Source organism: Pseudophryne corroboree, chromosome 3 (genome assembly GCF_028390025.1).
Source record: "Pseudophryne corroboree isolate aPseCor3 chromosome 3, aPseCor3.hap2, whole genome shotgun sequence".
In the NCBI taxonomy this organism is placed as follows: domain Eukaryota; kingdom Metazoa; phylum Chordata; class Amphibia; order Anura; family Myobatrachidae; genus Pseudophryne; species Pseudophryne corroboree.
This window is the reverse complement of record NC_086446.1, coordinates 758,888,773-758,912,971: the sequence shown is the minus strand read 5'-3', so window position 1 is coordinate 758,912,971 and position 24,199 is coordinate 758,888,773. Positions and strand designations below refer to the sequence as shown.

Below are 24,199 nucleotides of genomic sequence, written 5' to 3'. Positions count from 1 at the left end.
ATGTATGTAATCAGGGGCGGATTGGCCACTGGGACAGATTCTGCTGCACTGGTCCACTGTGTCTGTGTTTCACTACTTGTGTGTGCTCCCTCCCTGTACTGTGCTGTATGTAGTGTGCTCCCCCTCCCTGCACTGCGCTGTATGTAGTGTGTGCTCCCCCTCCCTGTACTGCGCTGTATGTAGTGTGTGCTCCCTCCCTGTACTGTGCTGTATGTAGTGTGTGCCCCCTCCCTGTACTGTGCTGTATGTAGTGTTTGCTCCCTTCCTATACTGTGCTGTATGTAGTGTGTGCTCCCCTCCCTATACTGTGCTGTATGTAGTGTGTGCTCCCCCTCCCTGTACTGTGCTGTATGTAGTGTGTGCTCCCTCCCTGTACTGTATGTAGTGTGTGCTCCCTCCCTGTACTGTATGTAGTGTGTGCTCCCTCCCTGTACTGTGCTGTATGTGGTGTGTGCTCCCTCCCTGTACTGTGCTGTATGTGGTGTGTGCTCCCTCCCTGTACTGTGCTGTATGTGGTGTGTGCTCCCTCCCTGTACTGTGCTGTATGTAGTGTGTGCTCCCTCCCTGTACTGTGCTGTATGTAGTGTGTGCCCCCTCCCTGTACTGTGCTGTATGTAGTGTTTGCTCCCTTCCTATACTGTGCTGTATGTAGTGTGTGCTCCCCTCCCTATACTGTGCTGTATGTAGTGTGTGCTCCCCCTCCCTGTACTGTGCTGTATGTAGTGTGTGCTCCCTCCCTGTACTGTGCTGTATGTAATGTGTGCTCCCCCTCTCTGTACTGTATGTAGTGTGTGCTCCCTCCCTGTACTGTATGTAGTGTGTGCTCCCTCCCTGTACTGTGCTGTATGTGGTGTGTGCTCCCTCCCTGTACTGTGCTGTATGTGGTGTGTGCTCCCTCCCTGTACTGTGCTGTATGTGGTGTGTGCTCCCTCCCTGTACTGTGCTGTATGTAGTGTGTGCTCCCCTCCCTATACTGTGCTGTATGTAGTGTGTGCTCCCCCTCCCTGTACTGTGCTGTATGTAGTGTGTGCTCCCCTTCCCTGTACTGTGCTGTATGTAGTGTGTGCTCCCTCCCTGTACTGTGCTGTATGTAGTGTGTGCTCCCCTCCCTATACTGTGCTGTATGTAGTGTGTGCTCCCCCTCCCTGTACTGTGCTGTATGTAGTGTGTGCTCCCCTTCCCTGTACTGTGCTGTATGTAGTGTGTGCTCCCTCCCTGTACTGTGCTGTATGTAGTGTGTGCTCCCTCCCTGTACTGTGCTGTATGTAGTGTGTGCTCCCTCCCTGTACTGTGCTGTATGTGGTGTGTGCTCCCTCCCTGTACTGTTCTGTATGTGGTGTGTGCTCCCTCCCTGTACTGTATGTGGTGTGTGCTCCCTCCCTGTACTGTGCTGTATGTAGTGTGTGCTCCCTCCCTGTACTGTGCTGTATGTGGTGTGTGCTCCCTCCCTGTACTGTGCTGTATGTAGTGTGTGCTCCCTCCCTGTACTGTGCTGTATGATGTGTTGTTTATCTCCCCCTCTCTGTACTGTATGTAGTGTGTGCTCCCTACCTGTGCTGTATGTAGTGTGTGCTCCCTCCCTGTACTGTGCTGTATGTGGTGTGTGCTCCCTCCATGTACTGTGCTGTATGTGGTGTGTGCTCCCTCCCTGTACTGTGCTGTATGTAGTGTGTGCTCCCTCCCTGTACTGTGCTGTATGTGGTGTGTGCTACCTCCCTGTACTGTGCTGTATGTAGTGTGTGCTCCCTCCCTGTACTGTGCTGTATGTAGTGTGTGCTCCCCCTCTCTGTACTGTATGTAGTGTGTGCTCCCTCCCTGTACTGTGCTGTATGTAGTGTGTGCTCCCTCCCTGTACTGTGCTGTATGTAGTGTGTGCATGCAGTGTCAGTAGACACTGAAAGTGGGCATATCAGTCCTGGTATATTCAGAAGTTCGGCTGTATAGTACATCAGGGAAGGGTACTGCAGCAGCATATGCAGGTAAACACATACATAACGTAAAGCAAAGGAGACCCCAACTGCGTCTAACTCAGAATCAGGACCTCTGATGTGTGACCCCGCCTTATTGACAGACTCCTCCCCCTCAGACTCTGCCCCCATTTAGGGCTGCTTTCATCAATTTCCCGGGCAGGTGTTCGATCCCAATCCGCCCCTGGGTTCAGCCAATAAAATGGCAGCTTCCACTGTAAGCAATAGAAACTCCTTACGGAGGACTGTGATGCACGAACAAAACTCTCCTGACACACTGCTACAGATTGGTCGATTTTATTTTTGTTTCACAAGTAAATATTACCAGAGGAAACCTCTTTATGTACATGGCACGAGCTTCACCGGGAACAAACATAGTAGTGACAGAGACTGAATAGAGCAGTAGATGTCCCTGAACACATTATTGACGGAGTGAGAAAATTTGTAAAATATTTTTGTTGTCAGACAAGTAAGATTTAATTTGTTCAAATCACAAAGCATCAATTTTGCCTAATCATAAAAACAGGTTGTTACTTGCTAACCATAAGAAAAAAATATTTTGCATCATTAACATTCCCCTTATCATATCCTTCCTATTGCATACGCTTATGAATAACAGATCAGAATTGCATTTTCCAATGATTAGAATGATCTCTTCAGCTGTGTAATGAATCAGGCTGTAATCAGGTTCCTGTTGTGTTTCTTATACTGTGATCAGGCTTCTTTCATTTGCTGGTTCCACCCGGGTTATTACTGTAGAAAGAATACAGAGAGTTACTATAACACCATCACTGTCCTCCGCCTTTCATAAATGACCATGCAGGAGAGTTGTACAGTGTTGTCAGACCAAGACATTTCACCAATCAATTTCATTTCAAGTCCATTAGGAAACAGTTGGAACAAGTAATGCGTACCTGAAAACCTTTCAAAGTCAAACCCTGGACAATACAGTCCTACACCAAATCCACTCAACCCCACAGAGACCCACCTGGCCTTCTTTATATGCCAACAAATCCATGCAAACTCCCATTTTGGAATCCATGTAGAAAATTCACAAAATCAGGACTATTAATTTATGACACTAGATATTATCTACTATGCAGATGCATCCTCATACACTGTTGAGCGTGCCGAAAAAGGGATAGGGCTTCAAATGAAGGGGCGGGGCCTCACCAGAATGACCACCTTTTTCAGCATTTTGGGGGCGTACCCAGCGCTAGCTGGCTAGCCCCCGCCTCATTCCTTGCACTGTTTAGATCCCATGCACACGGCATCTAATTCACCAACTACTGGCTGCAGATCAGCAGTGATCACATGATCTCCCAAATGCCCCACCTCCCTGTCCGCAGGACTCTGCAACCGGTTATTCTTGCAGGAAATTCAGGAATAAAAAACAAGGATTACAAGTCTAACAATTCAATTACTAATTCAGCCTAGAAAGCACTGTCTGGAAAAAACTAATACATTTCTCAACCTGCTAGTGCGGGTTCTGTTACCCCTGAAAGGTTTATTAGTGGGTGTTACTGTAAATAAAGCACGACTGGAATGCCAGCAATAATCTTATTAGTCTACATCCAGCTCCTCATCCCAAAAGAGTCCTCCAAGTGAGGCAAAGTTTAACCACCCTATTAACTGACTTCCATGAGAATGCTCTCAATAACACATCTAGAAACTCCCAAGGATATTTCTCTGCAAACCTACATCCTACAATCATGTTAGGATGAAAAGCTTCTGGTCCTTCCCAACCACAGAAGAGAGTGTCATGAGCATGATAAATCTGCAGAGATGCTAACATCCACTAACAATCTCCACCTCGGTGCCATTCACACAAAGCAGCTACAGGTCTGTTTTTCTAGATCTGCTCAAGTCAGTCCCTTGATATTTAGGGACAAAAAAATTTGTTTCCGCCTCAATCCTATACTAGACTTCATCCCCACAACGTATCAGATCCAGCCCAGAGGTGTTGTCTGCATTCTTCACTATTTTGTGCAATTGTGAACTACAATGCTAAATTTTGTTGGAAGGAAGTAATTGGGTTATTCATTACATAGACATGATATTTGTTGAGTTACCTATTTCATACTTACCTACTTCCGAGCTGCTCTCTCTGGGAGAGAGCAACCAGATCAGCTCAGCAGGGGGGCGGGGCAGAGCAATGACAAGTAGAGGGAGAAGAGGCGGAATGGGGGTGGGACGGGGTTAAAACATCACGTATTTTAAGCCACGCCCCCACTTTGTAATGCAGATATTACTGGCATTATACTGCAGGGGCGTGGCTATGATGACAATTCAACAAGAATGGAGTCATCTACTGCCCAGACTGCCCACTTTACTCACTAAGTGGGCAGCCGGGCGGGGGGCGTATTCTAAACTGGAGACTTGCCTGCTCTTCCAGGGGGCTGGGAGGATCACCTGATTTTCGGGAGCCTCCCGGCCATTCCTGTAGTGTAGGCAGGTATGGTGTATTTCCTGATTAGCTCGATACTGAGTGCAGTCACCATGTACTAGTACCGTATGGGGATTTTATTAATCAGACTCCGAATATGGAAACTTCAGATGGTATTGGTTTCCATATCTGGGTTTCAGGGAGTGTATGTGAGCTCTGGTCAGACGTCGCAGTGTAAAATTCCACCTTCAGTAATTAATCGGTACAATCAGTAGTGGTAAGGAATGCAAGGACAGGTTCTTTTAGGAGCTGGTCCCCTCATCAGAGCTGAATTGGACTGGTAAATTACTGTAGTAATCGCCACTACAAATCAGAGACAGAAGTTGGATACTTAATTATAATGAGTAGGCCCCCAGGAGAGAGCACCTGGATGTTATTAGAACATGGAGTGTAACACGGAGGACGCAATCCTGCAATAAGGTGACTCATTTTTACTGTTAAACATAACCAGCATAATTAGGGAAAAAATTCAGGTAACCGCATAATGCCGAGGTGACATTCCTCTTATGTAATGAACATCACGCACGCTGTTGGGGGTCAGTGTGACTGTATATCAATAATTACTATAGAGAGCAATCAAGGTCAACAATCCAGAAACAATTGTTGAAAAGAAGCATTCGCCCAATGAGATCATATTTACAGTTTAGTTTATTGGTAACTGAAACAGGAAGACTTGAGCGGCAGTGATCTCTCTTTACCTTGTTCTGGCTACAGGGGTAGCTATACCAAGCAAACGCAGATGTGTGCGCTGTGGGGAAAGAGACAAGAAACGGTCTGAGAACAACAAAGTCACATTTTGCACAAATAACATTCTGTCGATGTGTTTTATTAGACACACTGGGTAATGTTAAATTAGAGGACTGTAAGGATACCAAGTGCAGTGCAATGTGGCACATACTGCAGTGTACCCGGTAACTGAGCGGACTGTAAGGATACCAGGTGCAGTGCGATGCGGCACATACTGCAGTGTTAAAAGGAATGGGTGCAAAATAAATGCACTATGCAATCATTACTATAATTAGAATAAATAATCAAAATAATCATAATAATAATAATAGTTGGCATATAATTGGGCAATAATATGGGCTTGCCCACTGCGTCGAGGTCACCTCTATCGAACAGGTCTCTAACACTTTGGGGTTCACATCTGAGGTGCAGGGCATCCCCAAACCAGCCCAGCCAATAAAACAAAAAAACACAGGGTATCCCTATTAGAAAATAAGGGATGTAGTTATGTGACCGGTGGTCAGGAGACCGCCAGTCACAATGCCTCCCCCCTACATCCCGCAGCCTCACAATCCCGATGGACAGCAATCCGGCGGAGGTATGCTGACCAGCGGTCTCCTGACCGCCGGTCACACATACCACACCCAAAAATAATAGAGTACGTAAAAAAAATATACATAGATAATAAAACAGACCTAGAGGTAGTGATAAAAATAGTGAATGTAAGTGTTAGGGTGTGATGCCCTGGAGTGGCCCAGACAGAACAGCTCAGAGAACCCCACACCCTAATGTTTACCCCAATCTAGGAGTTAATTTGTATTATGCCTGAATCATTCATGTGCAGTCAGATGTACTGTAGGTCCCTGATTAAAACAGTTAGGAAGGTGGGGGGGGGGGGGGGGGGTAGAGGTGCTAGTCCAAAATGAAGCAATCTCAGACTTCAGGTGTGTATTTACACATAGTATGGACTATACAAGGGTAATGTGTCTAGACTGCACACCCGACGCGGTGGGCAAGCCCATATTATTGGCCAATTATATGCCAACAACCTCTTATTATAATATATATTCTAATTTATAGTAATGTTTGCATAGTACGTCTGCACCCATTCCTTTTAGTGTAGTACCATAATCTCAGCAGATCGCACCTCATTACAACCGCTAGGGTGCGCTAGACCCATTCCCCTCGTATAGTACATACTGCAGTGGACCTGTTACCTGAGCAGACTAAGGATACCAGGTGTAGGGATGATGACACGTATAATGCCACCATCTCACACACTGGGCTGTTTTGTATCCAAAATAAGTTATCTGCAAAAATGACAGTTAGGAGCTGATTGGCTGGAACACAATTTATCGTACGTAATGAGTAATAAGAATATCACTTAATTCCACTCCTTAAGTCTTCAGCTGTACAAGACACAGTATATGGAATCTCATCTAACAAACCCCATAATCCAAGCCCACATCAGACACACAGATGGCCCAGCAGTGATGCTCAGTGTGGGTGTACCCCTGTGCGCTCACACTCATGTCACTAGTCACAGGGACTTTACCGTCAAATGAGTCTTGTATAATTGCATAACTCCTCTGCATGGTGTAAACTTGGCTCGTCACGTATGAGGAGAAGGTGAAGCAGCGTTCCTCACCTTGGGGAAACTGTAGAAGGAAAGCCAGATTGTTACTCAGAGAAGGAGAGTAGAAGAGAAGAGAAGATGGAGAGATCACAGACAGATGTACAACAGGATGATACGATTGTCACTCACAGGGTCCAGATTAATAGTCATGTGATCATCCACTATTTTATAATCGCAGATCGTTTTGTTTTCCAACAACTAGAAAAAAAATAAAATAAGGGTTTAGTTGGTTCTATAATTAGCATTCATTCATATAAGCTATGGTATGGTGCATTTGGACTTATTACAATATTGTCTATATCTTAATGAAGTAGCGTATAAACACATAATACATGAGGCGCCATAAGTGATCTTATGTGCATCACAGCATCTGTTTCACTGCATACAAGCTCACTTACTATTCTTATTTGTTCTGTCATACACCATTTACGTGCTACCATACATCAAATATTCTATCCCTGTGGATCCCTATGGAACCCAAACAAAAGAAATTCTATTCTATTCTTGCTCTACAAAAACCCCAATCTACTCCAATGTGCCTTACAAATATCCTAACACTATACATCACTTAACAGCCCAACCCATTTACACCACGATCTCCAAAAAGCCCAACCCACCTCTTTAATGTGGCAAACATGACAATGTTGATATAATGGGCGTGGATTCTAATGTGACCGTAGCATTGTGTATTGGTGCCGAGTGCCAAGTGTCTTTAACCCACTGTCGTTTCTATAATGGGTGCAGTCCAGAGGGGGCCACCACCGCACACGCTGCACCCATTTTCTGAATACTCACCCCTCTGGAGTCCCGCGGCGATGTCCACGGCGGTGTTAAAACGCTGTGAAAATGGTCCAGTGGCCATTTTCCCGGAGTTCTGCGTATGCGCAGTAGAGAAATCTCAGGGAAAATGGCCGCTGCACCATTTTCTCGGAGATCTGCATATGCGCAGTAGAGTATGAGCGCTCTAGTGCTCAGACTCTCAGCGCTGACGGCAGAGAGGAGGGGGCCCGATCGGAGGAGGCTGCACCCGGGCCTCCTCCTCTTAAAACGCTCTTGCTTTACCATTGGAACCCTAGTGCGCAGGCACCAGTGCCTCGGAAGAAAACAGATTGATGGGCCCCTAGTCCCCGAGGGGCCACTAGTCAGCCTTATGGATAATACAGCCTTGGCGGTCACCCATCTGCGACACTATGCAAAAGGAGTACAAACTGTTTTCCTTGTTTACATCTATGCGGCCAATTGCCCATGACACTTCCATAACACGCAGGACCGCCCATCACTAATCCACCACTCTTCTGATACAGTCTACCCAATAGCATCAGCATCTTTATGTGTCCACTCTGTAATGCATGATCCATAGGAGACTTCAGAATTTTTCATGCATGCACAGTTGCAAATAATGGCCGGTGTTGCGCGAGTTTTGCGCAAGCCTCGGAGACAGGCCCACTGTTTGAATAATCAAGTATTGACCCATTGCGAATTTAAAAGAAAACCCACTAAATTTGCCATCTTGTGTTAACACCCACCTTGTACATTGAGTATCCATCAACCGTGCACCCAGTAAGCGATTTAAAGTCAATTTGTACATTGTTGGTAGTAGTTCGATTTCCTATGTAGCTGGATAGAAAATTGAATTGGGTGAGCTTAAGAAAGATGATATCCAGGAGAAAGTTTAGTAAGATCAGTGGGCAAAACAGCAAATATAAAACAATGACATACAAGGTAGACAGAATAAATGCATGCAATGATGGGAAACCAAGGGTGCGGAGGGCCCTGCTTCTCACAGAGTTTATTATGCAGTGGGAAAAAGGCAGAGGTTAGACAAGAGGAGGGGATGTGGTGGATGTTCAGCTTATTTGCCACTAAGCACTAGCTGGCATGCCCAAAATCAGCCTGGCTGTGGGTAGACATCCATGCTACTGTCAGCAATGCATGTAAGTACAGGACAAATTATATGGCTGGGGTATCATGATATTGCTGGGTTGGGCATGATCTCTGTATTGTGTGGTGAACACCAAGATGCTCTTTGTATTTTGCATAGCAGTCATAAGGACGCTTTTTTTTCTGTGTGGCAGATATAAGGATGCTCTTTGTATTGTGTAACGGTCACTAGGATGCTTTCTGTATGGCATTATGGTCAATAGGCTGTTACCTGTATTGTGTGATAGTCACAAGGATGCTATATATATTGCGGTTTCGATCAAAAGGATACTCTGTGTGTTGTGTGGCAGCCAGAAGGATGCTCCATGTATTCTGTGGTGGCACAAGGACAATCTCTGTATTGTATGGTGGGAATGAGCAGCCAGGTGTATCTAGTATTAATGTATGGAATCATTATATATAATTACATCTCAGGGATGCTTTCTGTATTGTATATTGGTCACTAGGGTGCTCTAGATTTTGGGTACAATGTAGACCCTGAGGTGCATCAAGTTACTTATCAGTCCTAGAATAGTATAAACTAGTCAGTGGAACACTTATGGGTTGGGCATGAAAACCCGGCAGATGGGCTGCCGGCTGTCCGTATACCAACAGCGGTATACCAACAGCGGCAGACAGGATGCTACTTGCCACAGGTTTTATTCCCACTCGGCTGGTGGCATGGACCCCCAACCGAGTGGGAATATCCGGGGGGAGGGGCAGGATTCCAGCAGTTGGCATTTTACCAGTTGTCAGTATTCTGGCGTCAGTTTCCTGTACGCCGGTATTACAGCTACATCCCCTTCCTGTAGATAGAGCCCTATAAATTGTAACCTCCTCTCTCTGATCTCTTTTCTTATGGCCACTTGAGAGTTTATTGCAATGCAACCTTGCACAATCAGCTGCTATGCAGATTTCTGGTTATTACAGTGCAGGAAATCTCGCTTCTGTGCTCTATAGGGCGTGAGCTAAAGCAGCAAGGATTTCCCTGCCTGGAAATCCTTCTAATAGATACTTCTCCAGAGCCGAAGGACACAACTATACATTGACATAGGTTTATGCAGTGTTACCTGGCACAGATTGAGACGTTATAGACTGCAGCAACTCCTCCTATACACTCAGCCTGTGCTGTTACTGTAAATGAGAAGGGAGCATCCTCCTTGGGAATCATGGTGTTGTACGTATTGGTTATCTGCGGAGACAAAAAGCCGGACAATGATCAGATACTAATTTTCCCCCATTTATAGTAATCAGTCTGTCTAAAAATGTAATGACTAGAGAAGAGTGAAATATCGCAGAAAGTTACAGCATATTGCGTTTCACAGGCACAAAATGTTTTTGAAAGTTCCAAGAAATGTTCAACTCAAGAAATAAAAGTTCTCTTACAAGTCACTGTTGAGCAAAATGACCGTGTATATATAATTTATATACTGTATTACACACACTTCTTTGGCACTGTCCAGCAGCCAAAAAAAGGAGACCAGCACACCGCCTTTTCATTACAAAAAAGTGCTATATACAGCGATCATCTATGGTGGAACTCCGTATAAAATAAAGAACCTACTTAGACCATACCTTTGGACAACGTTTCAGCTCTTACGTTGTGCGGTTTAAATTATTTGTTTTTCACAATTTATTTGTATTTTGGCTTGACAAAAGCTCAATCAGGTGTCAGTACCTGTCGGTAATGAGGCTAATCTCTTTAAAACACTGCTTGTGTTTTTCAGGTACAGATGGAGTCGTGCTCATCTGAGGTGGCTCCATTGCAGGCGTGCACTCCTGGCGTGACAAGGCAATCCGTTCCCCTAGACACGCCATGTGTGCACAGAGACACTCCCATTCTGAGTGTCTCCATCCGGCCGTCAGCTCCTGTCAATTTGCATATTGGATCTGATTGGCCGGTGCATTTATCACCTTGCACTTATCACTGGTTTATCACTTCCTTGTGCCATCTCCGGGTTAATACATTTGCCCAACAGTCTGTAACATGGCAGTTAGGAGCGGATTGGCTGGTGCAATTTATCACTCTCAGTGAAATGCATCACTCATTGATAAATAAGGGCATAAATTTACATTGTATCAATCGTCCCTCGGTTGGTAACAATAACCTTTGTTGATTATAGTGTCTTGCCAACGGATTCCTGGAGAGCCTCAAGCTTTGTATATCTACAGGCAATAGCCCAGTAACAAGTTTACTGGATGATCCCCAACTTTGTTCCTTTACATAATGCGGACACTGACAGCCATTTGCTTTTCTAGGTATAGCCTTTTGGACTGGACTCATTTAATTCAGCTGTGCCTATTTCACTAGTCCATGAGCTGCAGCTGTGAAGGAGTAGTAATAAGCTGGTCAGTGTCTAAGCTGCTTCGGGCTGCAGCAATCTTTCATGCTATGTAGAAGTCTTTGTGTACATGTCAGCTGGCAACTATTAACTACACAGATTGCTGCCCCCTGGTGTACAGGGTTAGTCACTGTGACATTTGGAATGGATGACTAAAATGCAGAGGCTGTGCAGGGTGATTTTCTACAGACCTTTCCATTGTTTCAAGGGCTATCCATCTGTGCCTCAGCAGCAGCTGTTATCCTTGCTTGTTCCTCTACTCCCGACTGTTGATGCGGTTATCGCCGGTCACCGAGAATGGCAGCTCTCTGGTAAAAGCCCTGCTCCCTCACAGCCACCATCTCACCTCTAAGATGGCTGCTCAATGACTGTCAACTGCCAGCATGAGCCAGCCTCGTTCTGCAATTGCATGTTACTTCCAACTGTCACACCAGCCAGCCTCTCTCTGCAATTACATGTGACCTCCAACTGTCACACCAGCCAGCCTCTCCCTGAAGCTGCTTGCGACATCTGTGTAGCCAAGTGTGCGGGTGATAGTTCCCATTCACCATGTGCTAGCTCTGTAGCTCTAGTCCCACGGTCACCAATGATGACCTGGCTACTTTAAATGTATATAAAGGCAGAATTTAGACATTATCAAAAGGAGTGCAGTATCACAAAAAGTTATTTGTTCTAATGCATCATTGTTAAGTTTGTACTGGTGATTTGTATTTGTATCATATGTACTGTAAGTAAACTTACAATCACAAAGGGGTTAAGATCTTTGGTGAAGGTGTATCAGGGACTGGAAATAAGCATGGCCAGCTTGACACACCCGACAGGTTGAGCTGTTTAAATGGTTTGGTTTTCACTATGTCTCTGTATGGGAAGCGGTTAGCATAATGCTACTCAGGATCCCGTTGGCAACAATACAAAAGGCCGGAATCCCGATTAGTGGTGAAATGCCACTGCCGGACTACCAGCAGCACAGGCTTCACTCCCTCTATGTACACGACACCCATAGAGGGCACATATAACCTGTGCAGAGTACAGCGAGGCACTATGCCCGCAGCGTGGTGAGCACATACTACAGTCTATGATGCCACTGTCGGAAAATTGACAATCTGCATTCCAGTCACCGGTAATTTGTATGTATTTCCTTTTTCTGTCGGCTTGATAAAAGCTCAAATAAAAAATACAAAAAAAGCTGAAATGTTGCTGTCCAAACCTATGGTCTGAGTACAGTTTTTATTTAATACGGAGTGCCGCCATTGAGGATCGATATATATTGGTAAGTGTGAGGGAAAGTGTTTTTTTTTTGCAGATCCCAAAATTGGCACAGAGAAAATGCTGCCTATAGAAAATATTGGTCCAATTGGATGTCACCCCTACTCCAAATTATTATGAACACAAGACCAAAACAGGATTGGATCAATAATTTCATTAAGCGCATAAAAAATGGAAATAGTGACAATGTTCAATCACTTTCCTAAGAAAATGGGTGGAATTCTTATATTTTGCTTACCCCCACTCACGTTGTTAAGGGGTATGTAAAACACATCAAGGTATCTCTGTTCTTCTAAACACAGAATCTGGATATTCACAGTCTCAATATCTGGAAGATAAACCTGGGTATCGTACCCCAACTCACACAGCTGTAGAGATGTGAACTCCTATCAAGGTTTCTTTTCCCTTTTGTTTCAAGGTATAGTTCCTGGTGTGTGTTCATGCCCCCAGGATAACCTCATACGAAGAAAAAAAACAACCAGTGTGTAGTATCCTCTGTACCTGACTGGAATTTTTTATATATAAAACTGTTTGTGTGTCTACAAACACGCCTGAATCGACCTTAATGTGTGTTAGGTCATTAATGTGCACCATCACATAAGGACTCTCCACCGATCTTTAAAACAGGTATGCGTACCTCCAGCTCACACAGTGATCAGTGGGGTGACTCACATAAAGGTATCTTTAAGGTGACTCAACGTATCCTATGGGCATACCCCAACTCACAAGTAGGTCAGCAGCATGATTTCTTCTACAGTACTTCTACAGTAAATTTTCTAGAAAAAGGTCAAAGGACCCAAACGCGTTTGCAGACTGCTGTGTGAGTAGCCATTGTTCCAACAGTGATGAATATGGACTTTTCATGTTTGATGTAATTTTTTGTATTTTTTAAACATCTTATTTTTATGGAATTGTTTTTACTATCATATCTGCATATTTTTATGTTGCTGGCATTGTTTCATATGTTCCCTTGAGGAACTAATAAATTACTATAACTTTTTTGGATACTACAAGCTTTTTGGTTTTGGCTGTTGGCTAGAGAACCTATTTTACGGAAGGACTCAATAAAGATACCTTGATGGGAATTATGATGCTGACCTACTTGTGAGCTGGGGTACGCCCATAGGATACGTTGAGTCACCTTAAATATACCTTTATGGGAGTCACCCCACTGATCACTGTGAGAGTTGGGGGTACGCACACCTGTTTTAAAGATCGGTGGAGGGTCCTTATGTGATGGTGCACAATTAATGACCTAAGACACGAAAACAGTTTTATATATAAAAAAATCCAGTAAGGTACAGAGGATATGACACATTGGTTGTTTTTCTTCTTTATTTTCCCCTTCATATGAGGTTATCCTGGGGCAGGAACACACACCAAGAACTATACCTTGAAACAAAAGGGAAAAGAAACCTTGATAAGAGTTCACATCTCTACAGCTATGCGAGTAGGGGTACGATAACCAGGTTTATCTTCCAGATATTGAGACTGTGAATATCCAGATTTTGTGTTTAGAAGAACAAAGATACCTTGATGTGTTTTACATACCCCGTAACAGCGTAAGTGGGGGTACGCAAAATATAAGAATTCCGCCCATTTTCTTAATTGTCACAATTTTTCAGTTTTTTATGCGCTTAAGGAAATTATTGATCCTATCATGTTTTGATCGATATATATTGTTAGTCCGCAGAGGCTTATATCGGCAGGCTCCCGCTAAAGATACAAGTAGTATTCCACGAGTGCCAGATTTTGGAAGTCGTATATACAGAGGTCATAATAGGGTATAAAAGTGTTTAACTGTAAGTGGGTCATTGAGAAACATCACAGAATATTATAAAGAAATTTTAGCAATCTTTATTCCGAATATTTCACTCGTGTAAATTTATAGTAATACATTTTTCAAGCAACACTTTTGTAAAATAGATACCTTTGTCTATTTTTTTTTGGGGGGGGGTTAGAAATTGACCGTTTTATTACAGTGCAGCCTTTATAAAATCAAGTTGCAAATTGACATTTAAAATCCATGTCACAGAATATATTAAACTGCTGACTCCTCCTCCTGGGAGCTGGGGTGCTACACTGACATCACAGAGCAGCATCCGGCTCCTGTCCCTGAGGAAGAGAGTCAGCAGTGCCAGAAGATTCTCCGGCAGTAGCCCAGCATTTCCATGAATGGAGGGCATGCCCCAGAGTGATGAAAACAGGGGCTTCCTATGAGGCCATACCCCCTCTTAGGGCATCCACGTGGGGGATATTAGTCGCACCGGGTGCCACAGACTCCGGTAATACCATTGCACAGATGTCCACCCCTTAGCCTTTTGTCAACTTTTTTTTCAGACATACAGCCAATCTATGCCCACATATAACTCCACTCTCTCACCGATTAGCATATTTCTATGTGCCATCAAAGCCTCCACTTTTTTTAAGCATATTCACAATCTTGGATACAAGACCAAATATTTGTCAGTCATGAAGCTACATTAGTTACAGGGACAGAGAAAAGGGCTGGACAAGTGGGCTCTTATTGGGTTACTTGGAAAGTTTAAGGCAGTGCTGTGATGTACAGTACATGGGAAAGTGTCCTTAACTTCCCTGGTCAGTCTTACCTGTACCAGAAGATTTCCACTGCCAGTGGCAGAAATTTTGAATGTTCCATATGAATTATTACTCAGCTTCTGTGACTGGACCACAAACTTGTTATCTTCATTCACAGTTATGTTGGCAACTACTGTATCCCCATTTTTCACAGAGACTTCAGCATTAGTATCACCTACATTGCCTAGCAGTCTTCCATAAAGTGTCAATGCATCCATAGCTTCTACTGTGTCCTGGTAGAAAGAATACAGTAAGTGGTTATAGAATGAAGATAACTATGAAGAAAATTTACTGTAGAAGTAGAAGTACTGTAAAAGAAGTAGAAGTACTGTAGAAGAAGTAGAAGAAATAGAAGTACTGTAGAAGAAGAATATAAGTACTGTAGAATTAGAAGATTATAATTGCTTATCTGGTTAATAATATTTCACCCCTGTAAAAGTGATGAAGCCAAACACACTGTAGCTCATTGAATACCTGTGAGTTCTGGAAACCACCACTTGGGTTCAGTTGTGAAACCAAGTATACTGCTACTGGGCCAAGGAAGTCATTTATTTCCGGAGTCACGTTAAAACACTTCAAGATGCCTGAACATATGTTGGCTGTGACAACTACATTCTCGGAGGAGGACTCACATTCCCAGTGGGCCAGGAGACCTGTGGGTGTGAAAATTAGAAATATTATCAATAATAATTATTTATATTGCACTTTTCTCAAGTTAGGGCTCAAATTGCTTTATATTTGTATTTTGAACGTACGTACAAAAACGCTATTTTTGTATCATGTGTTTTCAAACAGTTTCCATCTCAGGGACACTGCGCACCATGGGTTGCAAAAGGGGTCCGAAGGAGCTAGTACCTATTAGACTACATTAAGAAAGAAAATCCTTTCCTCTGTAATTCCTTGTCGTCCGTACAACTTCAAAAGTAGCCCGGATCCAAAGGAAAACATAATGTAACTTGCAGACCACCAAGAACCAATAATAATAAAAAAAAAAAAAAACACTGGAGCCTAAGTGTGGTAACATGGAGTCCCCCAGATTGAATCAGAAAGGGATTTAACGGTAAGCACAAAACTCAATTTTCTCTTACATCTAATCTGAGGGACACTGCTTACTATAGGGCGCATCCACATTATCACCAATGCACCCTGCGCTTTACCCACCCCCGGGACAGAGATCTATAGGAGTCTATTTATTAAGCCTTGTTTGGAGATAAAGTCGCTGGAGATTAAATCGGCTCATAACTGCCATGCCACAGGCTGTGTTTGAAAAATTATAATTAGGAGCTGATTGGTTGGTACTTTATCTGCAAACAAAGCTTACTAAATAGACCCCTAAGTCATTAAGTAATTGCCCTCTAGCTGCTTATTAAAGCATCCTACAGATGTTCCAAGCAGCTGAACAGCTGCCATGGCACTTAGAGAGAAAAGACAGTGTCTCTCTCTACACAGTGCAGGAGTCATGAGCCGAGGGATGGGATGTGCTGCAGCTGAGGGCAGGTACGGCTGTTACCACTACCCCCTCTGTCCCACTCTGTGTGCCCCCCCCCCCCACACACACACACACACACACACACACACACACACACACACACCTCCTTTTGGCCCTGGTGGGATATTTTTTAAGTCACCCACAGGAGAGGTAAAGCTAAGACAACCTGAACACAGAATATTTCATTTGAAACTGGCATCCCTGGTTGCATACACCTGAAATCAGTAACATTTGGTGAAAGTGTGGCAGAGGACCAGGCGGCCGAACACAACACAACTGCTCCGCAGAGGCCCCAGTTGTGCAGCTCTAGTGTGTTCCAGAGTTAGTAGCCTTGTACTGGGGTAAGTCGGGAGGAGAACAGAGCAGATTTACTGCGCAATAATCTGTCTCGCCACAAGCCAACCACATTTATGCACATCATAAATACCAGGAGGGAATCAATCCACCTAACCGAGGAAGCAGCTTCTTGCATGCAATATGTTTTGTCCAATAGGAATACTGTACACAAGGAAATGTTTGCCGATTTTCACTTAATTTGCTTTTAAAATTCAATATTTTTTTAAATAGGAGATTTTATGTTCAATTTTGAAATGGACATCCAATACCGAACAAGAAACCACCAGTCAAAAATGACACATCGAATTCAATTATTAAAAAATAATGATTTGGACAGTGAAAAAGAATGTCAATTTGAATTGAATTCCAAATTGAATGCGAAATCGAAATATAAAGAATTGAGGGGGTAATTCAGAGTTGATCGCAGCAGCAAATTTGTTAGCAGTTGGGCAAAACCATGTGCTCAAGTGGCATTGCTCACGTGATGAAGTAAAGACATTTTATAATTTGACAATGACGTTGAGGAATGGTTCAACAGCCAAAAGGCCAGAGTGTCGGGAAAAGAGTTTTAATTATATCCCGAGAGACAGCTATAAAAGAACTCCAAAAGGGTCGGAGTAAGGGGCAGTTTCACCAAATATGCAATAGAGAGCCAATAGCAATTTGGAATCTCCAACAGTTATCATATACAGTGGGATACATAGCAAGTATTAGGGAAGGATGTCTATACCATCGCATTCAAATTTTATATGGAGCTTCCCTCACTTGTATATAGATGGAGCTATGGTGAATTTTGAGGAATATAGCTTCCCATTCTTTGTCTGAGAGTGATACCTCCAAATCTTTTTCCCAAGCGAAGATAAAGGAAGGAGGTGTCAGGGAGTTGGGATTCAGTAACAACTTATTTAAAGGTGGAGATTTTATGCATAGGGTACACAAAGCTATACATAGACTTTCGATTGATGGCAGTTATTTAGAGGCTAGGGGGACTCTACCGCCTGAGTTTAAGAAATGTCTGACCTGCCGGTATTTCCAAAAGTCAGAATATGGAATTTCCCATTTTGAGCTAATACAGTATCTGAGAATTGTTTAACGCCTAATGATGTCACCAGCTGGCCGACTCTGAAGAGCCCCTCTATCGCCCATGTGCCAATAAAATAGACTCCGTCCAGCCATCAAACCTTGCGCATAATGTCATCTATTTGGGAATAGTAATGTAATCGGCATATGACATCACGAGGTCGGTCTGTTTGGAGCCCTCTATTTTTAAGTACATGATGGGCCCTATCAAAAAAGTTAAGGTCTCACTTGGATAATTTCCTAAGATCTTTGTGAGGGCATCCCAACTGAAGGACATCTTCTGGCAAGCCTCAACACAAATGTTATTCCTCCTCCCCCAATTATCAAGATCTGTCAGCCAACTTTGTAGCAATCTAATTTCAGCAGAATGGGCTGAATCAACCTCTTGTAACGATCAAAAAAATGTTCAAAATAACAAAAAATGTTACCACATCACATGCCCCAGAATAATAGGCTCAAGTGCTTTATGAGAATGTTATCTGCAGTGCTAATGGCTATTGCAACCTGGGTGCTACTAAAACAAAATATAAAATGTAGTGGGGAGGTATCCTAAGGAGACTGAACTGAAGGAGAAATGTATGAGGAAAGGAGAGAGAGTGCAGTAGGGTCAATGGAATGCTAGCAGCATTCCCTGTAGTACTACAGCATCTCACCTCACTAGCCCTCCAAGATGGCTGACGCAACTAAGTTGCAATGGGAGGACGGCCCGGCAGCAAGCACCTCTGGATTGTCCACACCACTGGGGGCTGGGAGCCATGAGGACAGTGTCCGGAGTCAGGGTAATATCAGCAGCCAGCAGCGGGGAGAGCATGCGTCCCAGTCTTCAGACTTGCCACAGCACCAGTAGAGAGGCACACTGGAGGTCCCAGTTCAGCAGAGGGTAGCGGGCCGCAACCTGCAGGGATGGGGAATCCCGACCCCCGGCTCTGCAGCACTCGCTCACGACTCCAGGGAAATCAGGCTGACAGGGGGGAGCCTTGTGAAGGATATAAGCATCCCAGGGACAACAATAAAGCCCTGTATGAAGGAACTTTAGCAGCATCTGTCCCACTTGCCTGCAGATGAAGTTTTAAGCTGTGCACACTGAAGGCAGGTTGAAGATGTTTGAAGCTGAGTGCAGAGCACACTGAAGGCAGGCTGCTGGGTATGTTGAAAATATACCGTTATGGTAAGAACTTACCGTTGATAACGAGATTTCTCCTATGTCCACAGGATAACATTGGGATATGCCGGAGCAACAGCAGAAATGGCACCAAACAATCACGAGCTTTCTGGCCTCCCAGGAGGGATCAGGGCTTCTCCATATAATCCCGCCAACTGACTCAGTCAAATCAGTTATTTCCACAGCAATTAGGCAGGAGCATCAGGTAGAAACCTATTCAGGCAAAAAGAACACACATGCACACCCTTCCATGCAAGAGGGAAGATGTTTAGTGATTGTAAAGATCCTCAAATTAGGTGCGTCAGGGTGGGACCCCTGTGGACATAGGAGAAATCCCGTTATCAATGGTAAGTTCTTACTATAACGGTATATTTCTCCGGCTGGGTCCACAGGTTATCCACAGAATAACATTAGGATTCCCAAAGCCAGTTTTAGTGGTGGGGACGCTCCCGATTATACAGGAGAACCTTTCACCCGAATTCAGCTTCACGAGAGGCAAAAGTATCCATGGCATAATGTCTAATGAAAGTGTTAATGGAAGACCATGTGGCTGCCTTACAAATCTGTTCTGCTGAAGAACCATGTTGTGCTGCCCATGAAGGACCTACCTTACGTATAGAGTGAGCAGAGACATTAGCCGGAGTAGGGAGATCAGCACGAGAATAAGCTTCTGAAATTACCATTCGGAGCCATCTTGCCAGCGTCTGTTTACTAGCAGGCCATTCTCTTCTATGAAATCCGTAGAGGATGAAGAGAGAATCTGTTTTTTTCTGATGGCACTAGTATGATCTATGTAGATTCTTAATGCTTGGACCACGTCCAGCGACGCTTCTCCCGGAGACAGTCCCGATACCTGAAAAGCTGAGACTACAATTACTCGTTAAGGTGAAACTTTGAAACCACCTTCGGAAGATAAGGCAGTTCTCAGAACTAGATCTGGTTATCTGGAAAAAAAACTTAGGAAAGGAGACTTGCACGACAGTGCTCCTAAAGCTGACACTCTTCTAGCTGACGCCATTGCCAGTAGAAAGAGCACTTTAGCCGTTAACCATTTAAGATCTGCTCTCTTAAGTGGTTCAAACGGAGGTCCCTGAAGAATTTTAAGAACCAGATTCAAATCCCAGGGAGCTGCAGGAGGAACAAATGGAGGTTGAATATGTACAACTCCCTGAAAGTACGCACATCCTGTATGTCAGCAATCTTTCACTGAAACCACACAGTTAATGCTGATACTTGAACTCTCAAGGAAGCTACTTTCAATCCCTTATCCAATCTTGCTTGAAGAAAATCCAAAATCCTGGATACTTTAAAAGATCTTGGATTCAAACTTTTTTCACTACACCAATGAATATAGGCTTGCCATATTCGATGATAAATACGAGCTGAAGAAGGCTTTCTTGCTCTAAGCATAGTTTGAATTACTTGTTTTGAAAATCCTCTAGCTTCTAGGATAGAGGTCTCAATAGCCATGCCGTCAAAGACAGACGATCCAGATGGCTGTGATAACAAGGACCCTGCATTAGTAGATCTGGACATTGAGGGAGCAGTATTGGAGCTTCCACAGACATCCTTCGTAGATCTGTGTACCAATGCCTTCTGGGCCAAGCTGGAGCTATTAGAATTATGGCTCCCTTTGCTTGCTTTATTTTTCTCACTAACCTGGTTAACAGGGAGATTGGAGGAAACAGATATGCCAGATGAAACTTCCAATTCACTGACAGTGCATCTACAAAGGATCGCTCCATGATCCTTTGTTCTTGATCCGTATAATGGAACTTTGTTGTTCAGACAAGATGCCATGAGATCTCTCTCTGGTAGACCCCATTTGTTTACTATGGTCTGAAACATTTCTGGATGTACTGCCCATTCGGTTTCCTGAATGGTGTGTCGACTGAGAAAAACTGCTTCCCAGTTCAGTACTCCTGGAACAAACACTGCTGACAATGCTGGAAAATGGAGCTCTGTCCACCTTAGTAAGTGAGTAACTTCCTCCATCAATGTTTTGCTGTGAGTTCCTCCCTGATGATTGAGGTACGCTACCGCTGTTGTATTGTCTGAGCGGATCTGGACTGGTCTTCCTTGCAAACTGTCCTTTGCCTGAACTAGAGCCATATAAATGGCCCTTATTTCAAACAGATTTATTGGCAGGCGACTTTCCCTTATGGTCCATTTTCCCTGGAACCAAAGGCTTTCGGGCTACGCTCCCCAGCCCTGAAGACTGGCATCTGTTGTCAGGACTTGCCATTTCTTTATCCAAAAGGGTCTCCACTTGTTTAAAATGGTCCCTCAGTAGCCACCAAGCTAGAGACCATTTTACGTTTACTGGAAACTTTATCATCTGTGTTTTTATTGTCTGATGATTTCTGTTCCATTTCGTCAGAATAAGGTGCTGTAGGAGGTCTGGAGTGGAATTGTGCATATTCCACCATGTTGAAGGTTGACACCATCAGACCCAACAGTCGCATTGCTGCATGGACTGACATTGTCTGAGTGTGCAACGACTCCTGAATCATGACCTGCACTTTGGCTATCTTTTTCTCTGGTAAGAAAACCCTCTGTAGACCTGAATCCAATACGGCCCCCAAATGAACCATCCGCTGTGACGGATTCAGAGATGACTTTTCCCAGTTTATGAGCCATCCGTGTCTTTGTAGACAAACTACTGTCTGTTGAAGATGTCTCAAAAGTAATTCCTGCAAATGTGCTAGGATTAAAAGGTCGTCGAGGTTTGGAAATATTTTTATCCCCTGCTTGCGGAGATAAGCTGCCATAACCACCATGTGTCGGTAGTGTGTAATAAAGTTTTACTTTCACGGTGTGTGTGTACTGTTTTTATTTGGGTATTTTTTTTCCAGTAGTACTACAGGTACCAGCGGGCCCGTTTTTCTCCCGCATGCTGGTACTTGTGGTTCTCCAAGTACCAGCTTGCGGGGGAGGCTTGCTGGGACTTGTAGTACTACTGGAAAAACAATATCTTTTTATTATCACAAAAGGCTATCAGCCCCCCCATCCGCAGCCCATTGGATGGGGGGGACAGCCTCGGGCTTCACCCCTGGCCCTTGGGTGGCTGGGGGGGGGACCCCTTGATTGTAGGGGTCCCCACTCCCCCAGGGTACCCCGGCCAGGGGTGACTAGTTGGATATTTAATGCCACGGCCGCAGGGCACAGCATAAAAGTGACCCCCGGCTGTGGCATTATCTGTCCAGCTAGTGGAGCCCGATGCTGGTGTTAAAAATACGGGGGACCCCTACTCTTTTTGTCCCCCGTATTTTTGGCACCAGCACCAGGCGCAGAGCCCGGTGCTGGTTTTAAAAATACGGGGGATCCCGGCCCAATTTTTCCCCTGCATTTTTAGAACCAGGACCAGCTCGAAGAGCCCGAGGCTGGTTATGCTTTGGAGGGGGGACCCCACGCCATTTTTTTTTCCGGGTTTTTCCCGTTTTTTCCCGTTTTTTAAAATCGCGGCAAAATCCGCCAAATCGGACTATTTTCGCCCGCGATTCTGGCGAATCCGTTTTTCATTGAATATGGTGAATTCCGGAAGCCACCTGCCGGAATTCACCTGTCGAATTAAGTCGAATTAAAAAACGGCGAAAAATTGCCGCGATTCGCCGTGAATTGCATATACCCCTTAGGGTTATAACTAGCTGGAAATCCGACTTTTTTGGATTCGGCTTCCGTTTCTATAATATCTGACAATTGTTTCTCAAACAATATATTACCAATGAAAGGCAATGCTTCCAGAGCATTCTTGGATTCGGCATCTGCTTTCCAAGTGCGTAGTCAAACTGCTCTACGAGCGGCTACTGTCAAGGCTGATGCTTTAGAAGCAATCGTACCCATATCAATTGCTGCTTCTTCAAATATTGCACAGCTTGTCTTATACGGCCTAGATAAGTCTCCTGCTCCCTGGTAGGAGGGGAGAGGCCATTCTCTAGTTCCTTCCCCATTCTACCATTGCTCTTGCCATCCAGTCTAAAGCCATAGCATGCCCGTCACTGCCCCTGAGAGAGAAAATATATATATTTTTTAAGAAACTATCTACTCTTCTATCTGTGACATCATTTAGTGAAGTAGTCGGCAATGGTAAAATAGATTTACACACAAGTCAAACAACATGTGCATCTACTCTAGGAGTAACTTCTCTTTTTGAACAGTCCGCAGCTGGAAAGGGATAGTAAGAATCCCTAAAACCGTTAAAGCTGCTCCATGCCAGGCTTGAACTCACAACCTTTAGCATTGCTCAACAGATACGGTCTTATAAGTACCACAAACTGACATTGTATCACTGGAGCACTGTTTAAATACAGGTGCCTTAGATTTTGACACTGCTTTGGCTGATTCTTCCAGAGACAGAATAGCCTTCATGCATCAATAAGGTCAGCTATATCTGATCATCATATGGGGTATTTGAATTCATCTTGTGTAGTCTATAACATGGATGTATCTACCCTGGTTTTAATAGCCTGGCTATTTGTAAAAGCTGCTGAAACCATAAGGAGGGAGCTGCGTGTATGGGTTAATAGTGTAACCTATTCCTAGGGGTGGAACTGCAGGTGCTAATCTGCCAGCAATTGCAGACAAGGTCTGTGCGACCACACCCCTCTTGCAGGGCGTTGCCCCTCATAAGGTCAATTTATCGGACAAAATCACCTTATCCAACTGTAGTCAAAAAGAACGCTGCCTTTGAAGGGGAGTATCTCAAGAAAACACTAGGACTCCGGGTCCACCTCCCAGAAGTGCAGCCACAGAGCTTTCCTGGTAGAGACAGCCATAGCTGAGACCGTGGAATCCAGGAGGGCCATACCCTGCAAAGCCTTTATGTACTCTGCCGCACCCCAGAGTTATTCCACTACAGCTAGCTTATCCTTCTTAGACAGGTCCACCTGAAGGCCTGTGAGTAGCTGGTCTGACCAACACTCTATAGCTCTGAAGTAGCTACCCATGCAGTAGCCAGCATACTGTAGGCTGAGTAGACACCTGTGCCTATAATTATAGACTAGAAGAAACCTTCCAGCTTTTTGTCCAGGGGGGTCCCTAAAGAACACTTACCCAGGGATTATTGTGGTGGTCTTGGCCAATTAGGTCACTGGAGCATACACACTGAACAATTTTGTTGGAATAGGGAACTTTTTATATGGGGCTTGTCAGGCCTCCTCAATTAAATCTAAAAGACTTCCATACCAATAACACATGCAAGGCCCACTCTGGTACCGTTGACCCAGTAGAGT

The 24,199-nt window shown here is 44.3% G+C and overlaps 1 protein-coding gene across 1 annotated transcript in view; it reads right to left on the bottom strand.

Moving 5' to 3' along the window:
• Positions 1-2,248: 2,248 nt before the first annotated feature.
• LOC135056794 (ovostatin-like) overlaps positions 2,249-24,199 on the bottom strand; it is a 191,872-nt gene continuing 169,921 nt past the window's right edge. Inside the window, exons 31-38 of the mRNA XM_063962388.1 lie at positions 15,376-15,554; positions 14,913-15,134; positions 9,766-9,887; positions 8,302-8,392; positions 6,905-6,973; positions 6,695-6,797; positions 5,112-5,161; positions 2,249-2,720 (exon numbers count right to left, since the gene is read on the bottom strand). Coding sequence (XP_063818458.1) covers positions 2,718-2,720; positions 5,112-5,161; positions 6,695-6,797; positions 6,905-6,973; positions 8,302-8,392; positions 9,766-9,887; positions 14,913-15,134; positions 15,376-15,554 — 839 coding nt within the window. The 3' untranslated portion in view covers positions 2,249-2,717. The remainder of the gene's footprint in view (positions 2,721-5,111; positions 5,162-6,694; positions 6,798-6,904; positions 6,974-8,301; positions 8,393-9,765; positions 9,888-14,912; positions 15,135-15,375; positions 15,555-24,199) is intronic.